The 18,814-nt window shown below is 37.4% G+C and overlaps 1 protein-coding gene across 3 annotated transcripts in view; it reads left to right on the top strand.

The window, feature by feature from the left end:
• Window positions 1-18,599, top strand: part of SLITRK6 (SLIT and NTRK like family member 6) — a 60,814-nt gene extending 42,215 nt beyond the window's left edge. For 2 of the 3 annotated variants that reach the window (XM_073664100.1, XM_073664098.1), the window contains one exon: window positions 14,271-18,599. In XM_073664100.1, coding sequence (XP_073520201.1) covers window positions 14,293-16,815 — 2,523 coding nt within the window. In that variant the 5' untranslated portion in view covers window positions 14,271-14,292 and the 3' untranslated portion in view covers window positions 16,816-18,599. Of the gene's footprint in view, window positions 1-12,985; window positions 13,132-14,270 lie in introns of those variants that run through there. The other variant, XM_073664105.1, reaches the window with a different exon arrangement.
• Window positions 18,600-18,814: the final 215 nt, after the last annotated feature.

An 18,814-nucleotide genomic window follows, 5' to 3' on the forward strand; every position in this document is an offset into this window, starting at 1 on the left:
TCCTCTTAGAAGGGGGGATACTGTTAGAACCTTGCTCTTAGGTTTTTTTCCCTTTGCTGGTCACATGACCTTGTTGGCCTATTTAATCCTGCTCCGCCCTTCTGGCTTTGCTGGACTTCATTGTATATCTACTTTCTAGCTAGCCTGTGCTCTGTGTCTTGCTCTGTTAGTTTGCTTGGTCTACTGACCTCTATGTTCTATATATTTTGTTTGTTCGTCTGTCTGCTACTATTTCTGTTAGGAGGTGTCCCATATTCCTCCCAGTCCTTAGTACTTGTAGGGATTCCTTCCCCACATCTATAGGTCTCCGTACAGACTAGCTTAGGACTTTAGCAGGTCTGATCGCAGGATCAGGTCTCCTGTTACATCGTAGGGATTCAGCTGAGTTCTATCGTAGGGACAGATCTCCTCTCTTTCCTTAGCTCTGGTAGCAGAACATAACACATGTAATGTACAAAAAATGATAATTCAACAACTGCCTGCTCGTAATATTGGTGTGGAGTATATGTGTCAACTATTTGACAAGTTAAACACTGCACAGTTATATGTCTCGATTTACTGTAATAAATTGTTGGTAAATTTGCAGTTAAAGCACACTAATTCTCCTTAACAAAAAAAATGGACCATGTAAAAACAATTGCCAAGAAGTAGGAACATTGGCTAAAGGTTATGCAACAGACTACAGTATATTTGTGTAGTCAGTTTTGGACTCGGGAACATGATGTCTACCAAAAGACACAATTCTGAGGGGCTCACCTTTCACCTATACAAAACCAATGCAGTATATTTTATTATTAATGCATTGTAAACAAAAGTGTTTTTTGGACCAGGGCTAATTTTCATCAGATTCTGTATTTTACGGTATTGCCATACTTTTTTCTAGATTCCAGAACACATTTTTATAGAATTTCTTATTGACTACATTTGAGAGATATTTTTGTATTTTTTCTATAATGTTAATATGATAGATTTCATCTTAGATGTAGTTTTATTCATGTGTTCATGTATAGTTATTTGTTATGAATTTAATGAGTGGTATTCATCTAGTGGTATATATCTTTAATTACATCAATATATAGTCCAGATATGGGACACACAGCGTGTGCTTAAGGAAGGGGGAACACCCCTGAATTGTATAGGTGTGCTGTTCTTTTTGCATCTGCTATATAAGGCATCTCTTGGGCAGTAAACGGGCAATGAATATTGGAGATTGGTATCTTTGCAGTAAATATATTTAACCCCTTCACCCCAAGCCTGTTTTCACCTTACTGACAAGGTCAAATTTTACAATTCTTACCAGTGTCATTTTATGTGGTAACAACTCTGGAATGCTTCAACGTATCCAAGTGATTCTGAGAAAGTTTTTTCTGGATGCTTTGTACTGTATGTTAGTGGTAAATTTAGGTCAATATTTTTTGCTTTTATTTGTGAAAATATCAAAATTTTGGTGAAAATGTTAAAAATTTCACAATATTTTTAATTTAATCGTTATGCCCTTAAAGCAGATAGTTATATCACATAAAATAGTAACATTTAAGACATGTCTACTTTGTATCAGCATAATTTTTTAAACATCTTTTTTTTTATAAAGTTAGAAACGTCTCATTTTACCAACAAAATTTAAAAAACCAATTTGTTTAGGGACAGCATTACATTTATAGTGCTTTGAGAGGCCTATGTGACAGAAAATTCCAAAAAGTAACACCATTTTAAAAATTGCACCCCTCTAAGTGCTCTAAGCTGCTTTCAATAAGTTTATTAACTCTTCAGGTGCTCACAGGAATTAAATCAATTTGTAAGGAAAAAATTTAAATGTTACTTTTTCCCACAAGTGTTGCTTTAGCATAAAAAATATTTGGATTTTCTCAAGGGTAAGGCTATGTGTCCACGATGCAGAAATGCTCCGGATTTTTCCAGAGCGTTTCTGCATCTCCCTGGCAGAAAAAGTGCATGCGGATTTTACATGCATTTTTTCAGCCAGGGACAAGCGTTTGTCACGCGTTTTGCACATGCGATTTCGAATGCAAGTTGTCAAGCGCTTTCATAGTGATTTTAGCATCACTTGGAAAAGTGCTTGACAACTTGGTCACACTATATAAATCCATGCAACCGGCATGGATTTTATATAGTGTGACCAAGTTAGTTAAAAAAAAGAATAAAAATGGTAAAAAATAAAAAAAAACATTATACTCACCTTCCGATGGCCCACGGTCTCCTTCTCCGGTCTCCCTGGTGGCCCGCGGTGGTGTAAAAGGACCTTCGATGGAAGGTCCTTTTACACCATCACGAGCCACCGGGGAGCCAAGACGTACCGGATAGAAAACCACGGGCCATCAGAAGATAAGTATAATGTTTTTTTTTTATTTTAAATTCTTTTTTTTTACAGGTACTATGGTACCCGGGTCTGGAGGAGAATCTCCTCTTCTCCAGACCCGGGTACCATACGCACATTAAATCGCTTAATATCCGCATGTGCACATGTAGTCATGTGGATATTAAGCAACTCAATGCAAGTCAATAGCGGCAAAAACGCTGCGCTTACGCAAAATAATTGGTAGTGCTGCGGATTTTTCCGCAAAGATAATCCGCAATGGAAATTTCCGCAGCATGTGCACAGCACATGCGGATTATCATTGGGGAACATTGCAGACCTTCTACCAAGCATTTTTTAAGCATTTCTGCAGCGGAATTGCCGCTGTGGAAATGCTTAAAAAATGCATAGTGGGCACACTGCCTAACAGAAAAATATGGACCATACAGTTTGTTGTGCAATTTCTCTTGAGTACATTGATACCCTATGTGTGGTGAAAAACTACTGTTTGGGCCCACGGCAGGGCTCAGAAGGGAAGGAGTGGCATTTGACTTTTGGAGCGCAAAATTGGCTAGACTAGGTAGTGGATGCCATGTTACATTTGAGGAGCCCATGATGTGCCTAAATAGTGGAAAACCCCCCACAAATGACCCCATTTTGGAAACTACAACTCTCAAGGAATTTATTTATAAGTGTTGTGAGCATCTTGAACCCAGAGGTGCGTCAAAGAATTTTTGTAATGTTGAGCTGTGAAAATAAAAAAATACATTTTTCCCTCAAATATTTTGCCCGAAAATTTTCAATTTCACAAGGGTTACAGGAGAAAATGGGTCATACAATTTGTTGTGAAATTTCTACTAAGTACACTGATACCCCATAGGTGGTGGAAAACTTCTGTTTGGGTGTACGACAAGGCTCAGAAGGGAAGGAGCACCATTTGATTTTTGTAGCGCTATTTTGACTGGAATAGATTGCAGATGCCATGTCACATTTCAAGAGCCCCTGACATGCCTAAACAGAATAAAATCACACAACATTTTGGAAAGAACACCTGTAATGAAATTTATCTAGATATGTAGCGAGCATCTTTAAACCTCACGCGAGTTGTACAACATTGGGATGAGTAAATGGAAAAATACCATTTTCTCCACTAAAATGCTGCTTTGACCCTAATTTTTTAATTTTCAGAAGGGGTAATAGGAGAAAAGGAAGATTACAATTTTTTACGCAATTTCTCCTGAGTACACAAATACCACATATATTGGGTAGAAAATTCTTTTGAGGCATAGTGCATAGCTCAGATGGGAAGGAGCACAATATTTTAGTGCAGATTTTGCTGGAAGAGTTTAAGGGTGCCATGTTACTTTAGCAGAACCCCTGAGGTGCCAAAAAGCAAACCCCACATAAGTGACCCATTTTACAAACTACACTCCTCAATAAATTTTTCAAGGGGTGCAGTGAGCTTGCTGACATCACATGTGCCCCACAGGATGGTATCCCATTGGGCTGTAAAGAAAGAATGATTAAATTTTTACCATTAAAATGTTATTTTAGCCCCACATTTTTAATTTGTATAAGAACTAATGGGAAAAAATAGAACTCAAATTTTTGTTTTGAAATTTCTGCTAAGTAAACCAATACCCTACATGTAATCCGGAAATACATTTCAGGTACAGTGTAAAGCTCAGAAAGGAAGAGCTCCATATTATAGAGCAGATTTTGTTGCTATGGTTTGCGGGTGCCATGTCACATTGGCAGAGCCCCTGAGGTGCCAGAACAGAAGAACCCCTCCATAAGTGACCACATTTTACAAACTACACCTCTCAATGAATGGATCTAAGGGTGCAGTGATCATATTGACACCACAGGTTTGTCACAGAATTTAATACCATTGGGCAGTGAAGAAAAAAATATTACATTTTTATCACAAAAATTTTGTTTTAGCACAATACTTTACATTTTCACATTGGGATATGAGGAAAACTGGCAATAAAATTTATCACACAATTTCTGCTGAACGTGGAAATACCCCATTACCCCATAAAAGGCTTTATATTACTGCTTAGCCACAGGCGATACTTGGGAGTGAAGGAGAGCTATTCGACAGTTGGAAAACAAATTATCATAGAATAATTTGTGGACTCTACATGCAGATCCCCTAAGTGGCAGAGCATCAGAATCCCCCTGAAGTGACTTGATTTTAGACATTTCACTCCTGTGGGAATTTATCTACAGCTGTAGAGACAATTTTTACTTCATGGGTGTTTTACATAAACAAGCAGCAATGAATGTAAAAATTGAAAATCTTCCATTGTAGTGCCCAGTACGTTTTAGTGCCCAGTACATTGTAGTGCCCATATATTGTGCCAGACTCCTGCTTATGGAGACATGCACCCTGCAAATGAAGCGGGCTCTCATCGCTACAGAAATGCAAAACATGTGGATGCTAAATGTGGTTTAGGCACACTGTGGGGCTCGGAAGGGAGGTGGTAATGAGATTTGGGAGTGCAGAATTCACTGGATTAATTTTGGGGGGTGAGAAGCCTATTTTCTTTTCAAAAGCCTTTGTGCCACCAGTAACGTGGAAGCCCCATATACTGTATTTCCATTGACAGATGACAGACCTTAGTAAGAACTTGAGTTTTTTTGTGGATTGAGTTGAAACATTTTTTGGGAACATTTTACATTACATTTTGGATCACAGTTATCGTTTGTTTTACGCTGAGCACTTAAATCTCTGCAAAACGTGATTCAGATGAAACCCCTGAGGGATCCATTCGCTAATGAGGCAGTAGAGTTACTCTGGAGTCCATTTGGCCTCAGTTCAGTGGTGTCCTTCTTTTCAGACGTATACAAAACTGTGGTCAACAGAGCCTTTTTGCATGCTTAAAAAGATGTACACCACTGGATCATAGGCAGGTGTCTCCATCTGCCTCAGTATAGGGAATCTTCTACTGATGGTTCCGTCTGAAGCACATATTTCAAAGATTTACAACTAAACCCAGGCATAAGCGCTCAGCGTAAAGCACAGGATAAATGTGAGCCGAGCCTTATTTTGATTTTTGGTAGGCAGATTAAAAAAATCAAAAGCTGGTCAAGAACTAGTTTTATTTATTTTTTACACCTTTCGTTGTGCAGTATAAGTGATTAGATGGATTTATTATTCAGGTCGGTGCATTTACAGCAATATCAGATTCATATCGGTTTTATGTTTGACTGCTGTCACACACTACAAAATGCTTTTAAAAAATTGCTGTAATCTGAGAGCTTTACCTTTTTTATTTCTTCGCTGACAGAGCTTTATGGAGGAGGTCTTCATGACGACATTGAATTGCCATAACTACGATCAGCAGCCCATGATGACATCGCATGGGTGAAGATTGAGTGGAAGAGGAAGCCCCCCACCTCTTCCAGCTTCCTAAATGCTGCAATTGCAATTGATCACTTAATTTAAAGGTTTAATGGCCTGCGGCAGTTCATGCACCGCTCCTGGCAGTGACAGCCAGAGCTTGGCTATCACACTGGGGTCCTGGCAGCAATCGCGCGGGCATAGCTCCTGTGCCCACATGATCACCATGATGTAAATTACATTATAGATAATGTTCCCCTTCTAGACCATGACGTAAACTTATGTCAAAGGCTATGAAGGGGTTAAATTGTATGTTCTTACACTTTTGTCTTGATGGAATGTTTTTTGTTGCTTTGAAGTGAATATAAAAAGAGAAAAAAATCTTCTCATTCAATTATATCCAAGTGCGATTTTCACATGAGTCTTTTAATTTCTTTCTTAGGGAAAAAAAAAGAAACAAAGTGTATTTTGCTTATGGCTTTCAAGGACAAACAAGCATTTGTTTCAATACTTTACTGAACAATGATTTAAACTTCCTTTCTTGTTTGTTTGTAGTACATGAAAAATGAAAACAATTGTGCTTTAAAGAGAACCTGTTAAGTAAAAAAATCCTATTAATCTGCAGATATGGGATTAATCTGCAAGTTAATAGCTGAAAGCCCAGCTTCCGGGAGAAAATGAACTTTATTTCTCCTTGCTGCCCCCAGCTTTCAGTCATAGAGGAACAGTCGGTGCAGCTGAGTCCATGCCCCGACACTGACTGACAGCCGACTCTACAGTGCATCAGTGCATAGCCAGCTGTCAGTCAGTGCCGAGGCGTGGTTGTAGCAGCCGGTCACTTTATACTGAGTGGTGATAGAACCTTCGCCAGCCATGTGTCTATGACTGAAAGCCCAAAGCTGCTGGGAGGAATAACGTTATTTTCGCCAATGCAGCCAAGCTTTTAGTGTAGTACCTGCATGGCTTTATTATACTATTAACCTGCAGATTAACCCCATAGTTGCAGTTTAATAGTGTTTTTGTCCTGCCAGGTTACCTTTAAGGTGCTGTACTGTAGTCTATACTGAATCAATCAGTTCACAGTCATACAGACTCAGCAGGTCCAGCACTTCCCAATCACTTGAAGCTGTGTATTATTGCTATTCACAGACCTACATTACCACTCCCAATTTCAATGTACTTCAGTGCTGCAGTTATTCATCACACTCTGATTTAGGCCTTTATCTCCCTATGTATCATGATGACCTGTGTGCTCTGACCTACTATCCCTACCTAGCCGCTGCTTTGCCTGCTCACAATTTTTTTCAGTCACTATGCCTTTCCCCCTTGATAGGCTGCACTATACCACATGATTTAATAGTTGAAAGGTATTATAAAGAAGCTCATGACTACAACTGACATACAGTACAGACCAAAAGTTTGGACACACCTCCTCATTTAAAGATTTTTCTGTATTTTCATGACTATGAAAATTGTACATTCACACTGAAGGCATCAAAACTATGAATTAACACATGTGGAATTATATACTTAACAAAAAGTGTGAAACAACTGAAAATATGTCTTATATTCTAGGTTTTTCAAAGTAGCCACCTTTTGCTTTGATGACTGCTTTGCACACTCTTGGCATTCTCTTGATGAGCTTCAAGAGGTAGTCACCGGAAATGGTCTTCCAACAATCTTGAAGGAGTTCCCAGAGATGCTTAGCACTTGTTGGCCTTGATGCTTTCACTCTGCGGTCCAGCTCACCCCAAACCAACTCGATTGGGTTCTGGTCTGGTGACTGTGGAGGCTAGGTCATCTGGCGTAGCACCCCATCACTCTCCTTCTTGGTCAAATAGCCCTTATAGAGCCTGGAGGTGTGTTTGGGGTCATTGTCCTGTAGAAAAATAAATGATGGTCCAACTAAACGCAAACCGGGTGGAATAGCATGCCGCTGCAAGATGCTGTGGTAGCCATGCTGGTTCAGTATGCCTTCAATTTTGAATAAATCCCCAACAGTGTCACCAGCAAAGCCCCCCACACCATCACACCTCCTCCTCCATGCTTCACGGTGGGAACCAGGCATGTAGAGTCCATCCGTTCATCTTTTCTGCGTCACGCAAAGACACGGTGGTTGGAACCAAAGATCTCAAATTTGGACTCATCAGACCAAAGCACAGATTTCTACTGGTTTAATGTCCATTCCTTGTGTTCTTTAGCCCAAACAAGTCTCTTCTGCTTGTTGCCTGTCCTTAGCAGTGGTTTCCTAGCAGCTATTTTACCATGAAGGCCTGCTGCACAAAGTCTCATCTTAGCAGTTGTTGTAGAGATGTGTCTGCAGCTAGAACTCTGTGTGCCATTGACCTGGTCTCTAATCTGAGCTGCTGTTAACCTGCGATTTCTGAGGCTGGTGACTCGGATAAACTTATCCTCAGAAGCAGAGGTGACTCTTGGTCTTCCTTTCCTGGGGCGGTCCTCATGTGAGCCCGTTTCTTTGTAGCGCTTGATGATTTTTGCAACTGCGCTTGGGGACACTTTCAAAGTTTGCCCAATTTTTCGCACTGACTGACCTTCATTTCTTAAAGTAATGATGGCCACTCGTTTTTCTTTACTTAGCTGATTTTTTCTTGCCATAATACAAATTCTAACAGTCTATTCAGTAGGACTATCAGCTGTGTATCCTCCATACTTCTGCACAACACAACTATGGTCCCAACCCCATTTATAAGACAAGAAAGCCCACTTATTAAAGCTGACAGGGCATACTTGTGACCTGAAAACCATTTCCGGTGACTACCTCTTGAAGCTCATCAAGAGAATGCCAAGAGTGTGCAAAGAAGTCATCAAAGCAAAAGGTGTCTACTTTGAAGAACCTAGAATGTGATATATATTTTCAGTTGTTTCACACTTTTTTGTTAAGTATATAATTCCACATGTGTTAATTCATAGTTTTGATGCCTTCAGTGTGAATGTACAATTCTTATAGTCATGAAAATACAGAAAAATCTTTAAATGAGAAGGTGTGTCCAAACATTTGGTCTGTACTGTATGAGCCCATTTTCTGGCAGCAATGGGTGAGATGGCGCTGGGCATTTATCCTTGTGATCTGCAGTAATCAAATTGCACATGTTTGAATTTACTTGGACCTGTAAATTTTAATAAATTTAACTCAGTCAATTCATAGTTGATCAATATTTATAAACTTAACTGATGCTATGTCCTACATGTGCAATGATTAGGTCGAATTAACAATGACATTAAAAGTCAATATGCACAGATACTGTACAGGATACAAATGAGCCCTCTGCTTTTATAGCAATTATTTTTTTTCTCTTACAACAATATCATTATTGCCTCAGGTGCTGGTGACAGATTTTCTTTAAAGGGGTTTGAAGGGTATAATAAAGATTGACTGCACATGCCCAGTCAGCTCCCTTCTATCAATGGGAAAAAGAATACTCATGCACTTGACACTGGTGATGTTCCCAGATGTTTTATTCAGAGATGGGATAAAACCCCATTAAATAACTTCCAGTTACTTGCAGGTAATCATTAATAATCTATTGTATCTTCTTATCATGGATAGTGTAAGGCACAAACTAATGGGCATAAGTAAAGCATTAAAACATTGTACAAAATTATAAGAAGCACTGCTGAGGAGTTTGGCATAGAATTACCATGAACCTTCATGTTGTTGCATATGAAGTTTCATGGTTATTCTGCTGTACATGTACATATCATGGTCAGCAAAAGTATATTATACAAAAATGTGTGTTTGCACAAATTAATTGAAAGAGTGATTTAACCACAAATCAGATCAAAGTATCACACAGGTGACACAAAACAGCCGAAAAATGCCCAAGGGAGTCAAACCCATGCAGTATGTTGTCTTCAGTGATCTTAGTTACCAAGTTTTGTTTTCTTCAGCCTTTTAACTAAATACTTATTTTTTTCTGTCATTGTTCTTAACTATTGTCAGTCACAGGTTGATCCGCATCCGTTTTCATTGTTCATATCGATTTAAGCAATATTATCAACATGCATACAGTATTACCTTTTGAATTCCTACCTGAAAAGCAGTAGGATCCTTTGTCTACTAATCCACTTAACAAAACCCTTCCCTGGATAAGGTGTGACTTAGCATCATGCAGCACTACCCAGATTAAGTTTTCTTCATTGAATTTATATACTGCTGGAAATTATTCTGCTTGTTCTTTTATGTACTAAGCTGATATGGCTGACAACATGTTTATCATGAAGTATGGTTTTTAACAAGATGGTGATCCCAATTTGTCATTTGCATTACTTTGAGATATTATTTTCTCCATTTTTCTGGATCTGGGGCCGGGGAAGGGCGTATTTTTTGTGCACAGAGCTGAAGTTTTTATTGATGCCATATTGGGGTAAATGTGATGTTTTTATCGCCCATTATTGCATTTTTTTGCAATGTTGCAGCGACCAAAAAAACGTAATTTTGGCATTTTGATTTTTTTCTCGGTACACCGTTTATTGATCGGATTTATTATTTTTTTAAATTGATAGATCGGGCGATTCTGAATGCGGCCATACCAAATATGTGTATATTTGATTTTTTTATTGTTTTAATTTGAAAGGGCGAAAGGAAGGTGATTTAAACTTTTATATATATATATTTTTAATATTTCTAAAACATTTTTTTTTTACATTTTACCTGCTTCAATAGTCTCCATGGGGGACTAGAAATTGCGGTTATCTGATCCCCTTTGCTTCACGCAGGCAATGATCAGATTGCCTGTGTGTAGCAGAAATGCTGACATGCTATGAGCGCCGTCTGCTGGGTGGCGCTCATAGCATCCTGGCAATAGTTATAGTATCCCGGCAATGACAAATACAGGGGTCTCCAGCAGACCCCGGGTTTTCATGCCAATCCATCGGCAACCCGTGATCATGTCACAGGGTCGCCGATGGGCGAAGCTAATGAAGCGCTTCCGGAGCAATCATGTTAAATAAGGCTGTCAGAGTTTAATAGGTTAACAGCCGTGGGTGGATCGTGATTCCACCCCCGGCTGTTAGGGGCACATGACAGCTGAACAGATCAGCTGTCATGTGCCTGAAAAGGTGCGGGCTCAGCGCCGGAGCCCACACTAAAGGGGGAGACACGCCATGCACCGTACATGTACGATGCATGGCGTGAAGTGATTAAAAAAAATCACATAAAGATAATAGCACCGATATTTTTATCTAGTATAAATGACTTTGATTAAAAGAAATGTACTTTGTGATATTATTAATATCATCTTGTGTTATTTATTTTTTGTGTTATTCAGGCAAATAACTGGTTTGATAACAATATTTCATAAACTTATGTGATTATGTGTTTGATGAATATTGCTGTAGACTAGTGTTTCTGAACATTCCTAAGCAAAATTGTCCACCGTCAAAGAAAATCTTAATCAAGTATCCCTAAGGCTAGAATCAGTCATAATTGTGAATATGATTGCTCAGATTACAGCATATTACTGTTTGCTGTGCTTCTATTAATAACTTATGATGTTTTTTGTCTAATATATTAAGCATGTGTATTAATGCTTACTTCTTAGAAAAAATATGCTTACCAGTCCATGAGCTCAGAATATATCCAGGATCAGTGTTTTTGTAAAATATTAGGACACAAACTGTCCTAATATTATCTAACATGTACTCAGAATTTGACCAGCCTCAATACCATTAATATTACAGTAAACCTACGAAATACAATAACCATACTACTTTGCTAGCCAGTGTAGCCATAGTTTCACAGACCAAATTTCCTCAGAATGAAAAAGTATTCCAGGGTTTCAGTTAATGCTCGTCAAGTGGTAAAATTTGGTATGAAAGATCAATTGACTCTGTACTCACTTTCATTGGATTCACTGGCGATTTTGCTCTGCTTCTCACAGTGTTTGGCATTGCACTCAATCAGTGAGCTTAGTGGCTACTTAAATCCTCTGAGTTTATTGATTGCCTGCAGCATTATTAACATGACATCCTCATCGCACCAAATGCCAGAGACCGGACGCAGTGGCACTGCTGAATCCAATGAAAGTGAGTACAGTGCAGTTTGCTTTTAATTCAAAATGTGACGAACTTTAACTGAAAGGCAACATCACCTTTTACATTTTGTTACTCCAAGTGACCAATCAAGAACCACTAAGAGTAATGTCAGCAGCACAGAAGGAATGTGCATCACAGTGGAAATAGTATATACTTTCCTGACCTGGGCAACCTAAATGAGTTTTCCTATAATTAAAGGGAACCTAACAGGTTCCCCATGCCCTCCAAACCACCAGCATTTGTGTATTTGGTATTAAATATTCTGCTTAACCAGCCCTTTATAGTAATTATCAAATAAATATCTGTTTAAAAAAAGTTTTTATAAAGTTCGCTAATCATTATCAGACATTATTTTCCCAAGATTAGTCAGCCCTTACAGCATGTTATCACACCCCTTTGGGCATGATAGCATAATTTGCAAGAGTTGGTGTCATCGTCAGCTCTCTGCAAATCACATTCAAACAAATGTTTTTTCTCGCCCACGTCATTGTGCCTCTGAAGCCGGATGTATGCTTCCTGGCTGCAGAGGCGCCCTGCACATGTCCGTAAGTGAAGAAGACATTTTCTTCACTTCCAGACATGCGCAGTTCACCTCTGAAACCGGGACACATACACCCAGCTTCAGAGACGCAATGACGTGGGCGAGGAATGCTGCGTGCTTGTATGAGATTTGCAGAGAACTGGCATTGACGCCAGCTCTTGCAAATCATGTTATCATGCCCTAAGGAGTGTGATATAAACATTCATAGGTTATTTTTTATTTAAGTGGTGAAAAAAGTGTTGAGTTTGTTGCCATTTTCCGAGAGCTTATTGCCATTTTTATTTTTCGGGTTCTGGGGCTGGGTGATGGCTTGTTTTTTTGTGGCTTGAGCCGACGTTTTTATTGATACTATTTTGGGGTACATACAATGTGCTGATAGCCTCTTACTGCATTTTTTTGAAATGTCCCCTCAACCAAAAAATCATAATTCTGGCGTTTTGATTTATGGTCTCCTTATGCTGTTTGCTGATAAGATTACTTACTTTATATTTTGATAGATAGGACATATCTGAATGCAGGAATACCAAATATGTGTATTTTTTTTAATAGTTTTATTTTTAATAACGCAAAAGGGGGGTGATTTGAAATTGTGTTTTTTTATTTTTTTAAATAATTTTTAAAACTGTTTTTTTTTACTTTTTACAGTGTTCAATAGTCCCCTTAGGAAACATGAATCTGTGATCTTCCTATCGCCTGTGCTATACATAGCAATGCTCCAGCACTGCTATATATAGCAAAAATCAAGATCTTGTGATTGATTATTGTGATGACAGGCATGGGGGACTTCTGTAGAGCGCAGCTGTCAAGAAAACCCATTGGTGCCACTCACATGATGGGGGGATCCGATTGTCGGGACTTTTGAAATGCTTCCATCTGGTGGGTGTTAAATGCCGCCTTCAGTGATTGACAACAGCATTTAATTGGTTGACAGCCGTGGGTGGATCTCGGATCCACCTGCAGTTGTTAAAGGCATTTGTTTACTGATTATATCAGACATCAAGTGAGGGGAAAGATGTGGCCACAGTGCCGGAGTCCACATCAAAGGCAGGGACACAGCTGATGACATATATTTACGTCATCAGTCATGAAGGGGTTAAACATGTATTTATGTGGTAATCACTTTAACAGGCTGGTTAGGCAGGATATTTAAGAACAAATACACTATTTCTAGTGGGTTGGAGGCCATGGGGGACCTGTTAAGTTCCCTTTAGCACTTAATAACTATAAGCAAGGTAGGTGAGTGTGTTATTGCTTGAGGTCCATTCTTAAGGTACATTTACATTACATAACCTGCAGAAGTTTTACAACGGCTTACAGGCTAAATGTTTTCAGATTGGCAGTTGTTTAAAAGCCTGCTTAGACTGGCTGATCATGCTTTCACAGAAAGAGTGTTTTGCTTGTTCATAAGATGATGTCAGCCTGTCCACACTAACCGTTTATGTGTCATTCATGATAAATGGCAAATGTATATGCACCCTTAAAAATCCCGGTAATCAGCTTTGAGACACCCACCAATTCTGATGCAATGCATCCTGTTGATGGGTGATATGTCTTAATTCAGGGACAAACGCTTTAATGCTTAAAGCACATGTACCATGGTTTGGGAACTCAAACTATAGATTAAATGTCATATTGATAATGCAATTTACTAATGTGTATAAATTGATAAATAATTAAGGTTTATCATGTCATAGTAGACTTGTTTAGAAAATGTGCTAACAATAGGGATACCAGAGATATCATAGATCTCATTCACATATCAGTATTTTTGATCAGTATTTGATCAGTTTTTGTGCGCCAAAACTAGGAGTGCCTCCAAAACACAGAACAGTTGTCACCATTTCAATTACAGTTTTTCTCTGTAAGTTTCACTGCTGATTTTGGCATACAAAATTATTGCAATCTTTAGTTCACAGTTCAGAATATATTAGTATAGATGTAAAGGCTGTATTTATCAAGATTGTCAAACAAATAATTTGTCATAATTTATTTTATTTTATTTTTTTTTTCTTTAGGAGGAATCCCTTCTTGGACAAAATGATCTTCACTGTTTTCTTAATTTATTTTCTTGATAAATTATTAGTAAACTCAGCTTCTGAAGCACTATTCTTGGGATCATGTAAAGATGTGTGTTTATGTGAAGAAAAAGATGGAACTTTATTAATGAACTGTGAGGAAAAGGATATCACAACACTGACAGAGATAGAAGCACCTCCATCTCAATACTTAGAGATCAATCTTTTGAACAATGGCCTATATAAACTACACATGAATGAGTTTTCAGATTTCAGTCACCTAATATCTCTACACCTTGGTTTTAATAACATTGTAGAAATTGAACCTGGGGCTTTCAATGATCTTCGGATGCTTAAGAAACTGCATATTAATCACAATTCATTGGAAATACTGCGAGAAAATACTTTTTTGGGGCTAGAGAACTTAGAATTTCTTCAAGCAGACAACAATTTTATCACTACAATCGAATCAAATACATTTAGCAAGCTTAATAGATTGAAAGTTCTTATACTTAATGATAATGCTATTAATTTCTTACCTGCAAACATTTTTCGATTTGTGCCATTGACACATTTGGACCTAAGAGGAAACCAGTTACAAAATCTTCCATATGTTGGATTTTTAGAACATATTGGGAGAATTATTGAACTTCAATTAGATGACAATAGATGGGTTTGCAACTGTGACTTATTGCAGCTAAAAACATGGCTTGAAAATATGCCTAGACAATCTACAATAGGTGATGTGGTCTGCTTTAACCCACCGGATTTGAAAGGAGCTTTGCTTCGAAAATTGAAAAAAGAAATGTTCTGTATCACAACTCCCAGCAGTGATCTTGAAGAACCTTCAGTACCATTGTCTTTGTTAGGAACAGCATCAATAATTGATGGTCGTCTACCAACAAAAATTACTTCACTTCAAAAAAATCCAACCAAGGAAACATTTGTTCTTACAAAAGCAACTACTAGTCTTCCAGGTATATACTGCCCTGTCCCATGCTATTGTTCTAGTTACAGTATTTCTGGAACTTTGATTCACTGTCAAGAGCGAAATATTGAAAGCTTGTCAGACCTGGGTCCTCCACCACTAAATCCAAGGAAGTTAATTTTGGCTGGAAATATTATCCATAGGATTTATAAATCAGATTTTTCAGAGTATGGTACCTTAGAAATGCTTCACTTAGGGAATAATCAAATTGAAATGATTCAGGAATATTCTTTTCAAAATTTGACTAAGTTACAAAAATTGTATTTAAATGGTAATCATTTAAGAAATTTGAACACTGGCACATTCTTTGGATTGTTGAGCATTGAATACTTGTATCTGGAGTATAATGCCATCAGTGAAGTCTCATCTGGAACATTCTCTGTAATGCCAAAACTTAAGGTGCTTTATTTAAATAACAATCTTCTTGAAACTTTACCAGAACATGTATTTTCTGGGGTCCCATTATCAAAACTCAATCTTAAGTCTAACCAATTTATGAGTATTCCTTTAAGGAACATTTTAGAGGAGCTGACGATGTTGACACAGATTGATTTACAAGAAAATCCTTGGGACTGCACATGTAATTTAACTGGTCTTCAGGAATGGATACAAGTGCATAAAATGGCGGTTATAAGTGAGATCTTTTGTCAGTCTCCCAAAGATGTAGCAAAGATGGAGCTGAAAACCCTTGATAAAGAAGAACTATGTCCAGAATTGATAAATAGTCAAGCACTTCCAACACAATTGAACTTCAATAATCTTACACCGGAATCAACAATGACTAGTAAAGTTGATAACATATTAAAATCACTTTCTGATTACATACCACTTTCTGTTTTAATACTTGGACTTTTAATTATCATAATAACTGCTGTGCTGTGTTCTGCAGGAATTATAGTTCTTGTCTTGCATAGGAAACGACGATACAAAAAGAAACAGGATACTGGACAAATACGAGAAAATAGTCCTGTTCATATTCAGTACAGCATGTACGGTCATAAAACAACACATCACATGACAGAAAGACCAGGTTCGGTACTATGTGAGCAAAGGATAGGCAATCCAATTGTTCAAGTTTATCAGACTCCCCCTTTTACACCAAAACATGTAGAGCAAAGCCGGGGGGAAGAAAATCAGCTCAGCGATCCAAAGAACATAACTAGTAGCCTCATAGAAAAGGAGAATAATTCACTGCAAGCTACTTCAAATATAAAGTTCACTGATCCATCAGCAGAATTTGTGTCTTTTCAGGATGCAAGTTATCTTTATAGAAATCTCATTGAAAAAGAAAGACAAATGCAGCAGCTTGGCATTGCTGAGTATCTGAGAAAGAATATTGCTCATTTGCAACCAGAAATAGAGACTTATTATCCCAAAACTCACGAAGAGGTAAAATTGATGGAAACACTTATGTACACAAGGCCAAGAAAAGTACTGGTAGCACAAACCAAAAATGAATACTTTGAGCTCAAAGCAAATCTCCATTCAGAACTTGACTACCTTGAAGTTCTGGAGCAACAGGCAAGACCCATTGATTCTTACAATGGAGAACATTAGGCACTTAATAGTGAACTTGAACCTAACTGCTATGGTAATATGAAGTGCCTCACTGAACTGTCTTAATCAAAGGATATTCATGTAAAAACTCAGGGATATATGGAATTCTGGAGATGTATTTGAGTTTTCAATATTATATTATATACAGTTCTGTAAATATGTTAATATAATGTGCACAAAATGTTATTTATACTTTATAAAGAGAAATTATAATTTAATACTATGAAATTGTTTAAATTAAAGAAGAAATCCTAGAGCTTCTACAGTACATACAAGACTTTTTGAAATATCTTCAAGCTGAGTTTGCAGAAATTACAACTATCAGGTGGTCTAGTACATGTGCTAAAGTCCACTGTTCAACAATAATAGCTATAAAACTCATGGCAACTATCTAGCACATGTCATGAAATCAAAGAAGAGGTAGAAATGGTCACTATGGACACAGGGACAGAATAGTTTTTTACTTTTATATTTTGTGAGACATTAATTTAAGGTCAGTCTTATAATAGCTGTAGATAAATATGTTCCAAATTTATGAAGAAATGCATTTTAGAAAATCTAACTGCTCGCAGGTGGACAAGTCCCTTCTTGGTACCCTGACCAATTTTTGGAAAAGTGATAATCACAAAAGGGCACGTATTATTTTACATAAGTCTAGCTTGTGTAAAAACATGCAGAAAACTGGAAAACATCTCTTCAACTTCTAATACCATCCTAAAGGGGGCTTTAAATGTAATGAAGATATTTTCAATGACCTCACAGTCAGCGGTTGAAAGTAGAATGGCATCCTGCAACACCGAAAGGTTAAGATAGCTTTTAATTATGATCGTGAACTGTATAATTGCCAATGGGATATCACCTGAAGCAAAACTGTGAATAATGCATCCTTGCCAGCTAAGTAAAGCCTGTGAGAGTCATAATGGCATCTCAATGAAAAGTGTGCCAATGACCCTTTATTGTAAGTGTTAGAGGATCCCCCAGAACTCACAATCAATGTAATTTTATCTTTGACATCGGAGGAAAACCTATAGGAATTTGTGGACAATGCTTTTTAAAACAGACAGCTAGGAAAAAATTGTCTCTATAGTCATTTGCCACCATGATCAGTGAAATTCACCGGTTGTTTTACCATAATCATATATTTTACCCTTTGATATACTTTGATTGGTGCCATGTAATGAGCATTGGCTTGCCTCGTGTACAATTATTCTATTTGAATATGTAAAAGTACAGTGTGTACTGAGCTAAGGTTTCTAGATCTATGTTGAAATATGTTTCTGCTATAAACAGACCAATACACATACACAATTATCTCACGTATGAATTATGCATGATGTAAACATAGACTTGGTGTGTTCTTGTTATTTTTGTATGTGTATATATTTTATCTGAGACCTTGATTAATTGTGCACACTAAAATGGTTAAGTTGTTAACTTTAAAGCCTTTTGATTGTATAGTAATGTATTTCCATTTGTAAATATCCTCTCTTGTATTGAAATAGTCACATGTTCAATGACAAGGATATTTTGTGTCCAGAAAATATTAGTATTTTCATGTTTATAGTAAACTTATAGACTTATATGATCACCTACTCCTCTAAGAGGTCACAAAACAGCCAAATTCTTAAGATAAATTGCAGTGTAACGCACTAAAGCTTTATTTTACAGCAAACTTTAAACAGATACTTTTAAGTATTTATTGTCTTGTATTATATGTTTTCTCACAAATACTGTATTTGAGTGCCTTTACAAAACTACAAATAAATTAGTTCCATATAATAAAAGCAGAGCTTCATCTCCTTAGTAGTTTATTAATAAATTTATGAGAATCAACATTAAGATTGTTACATCTGAAAAGGCATGTCCAAGTTACAAAAAAATGTAGTTGTCCTGTAAAAACTAGAGTCTTGTTCATGAACTAAGTCTGGTAATCATGAATTAAGAGTCTCAGGTGCAAAACCATACACACTTTATAGACCATATAGGAACTGTTTCTAAA

Source organism: Phyllobates terribilis, unplaced genomic scaffold (assembly GCF_046119375.1).
Source record: "Phyllobates terribilis strain yellow unplaced genomic scaffold, ASM4611937v1 Scaffold_2__4_contigs__length_985480577, whole genome shotgun sequence".
Taxonomy (NCBI): Eukaryota; Metazoa; Chordata; class Amphibia; order Anura; family Dendrobatidae; genus Phyllobates; species Phyllobates terribilis.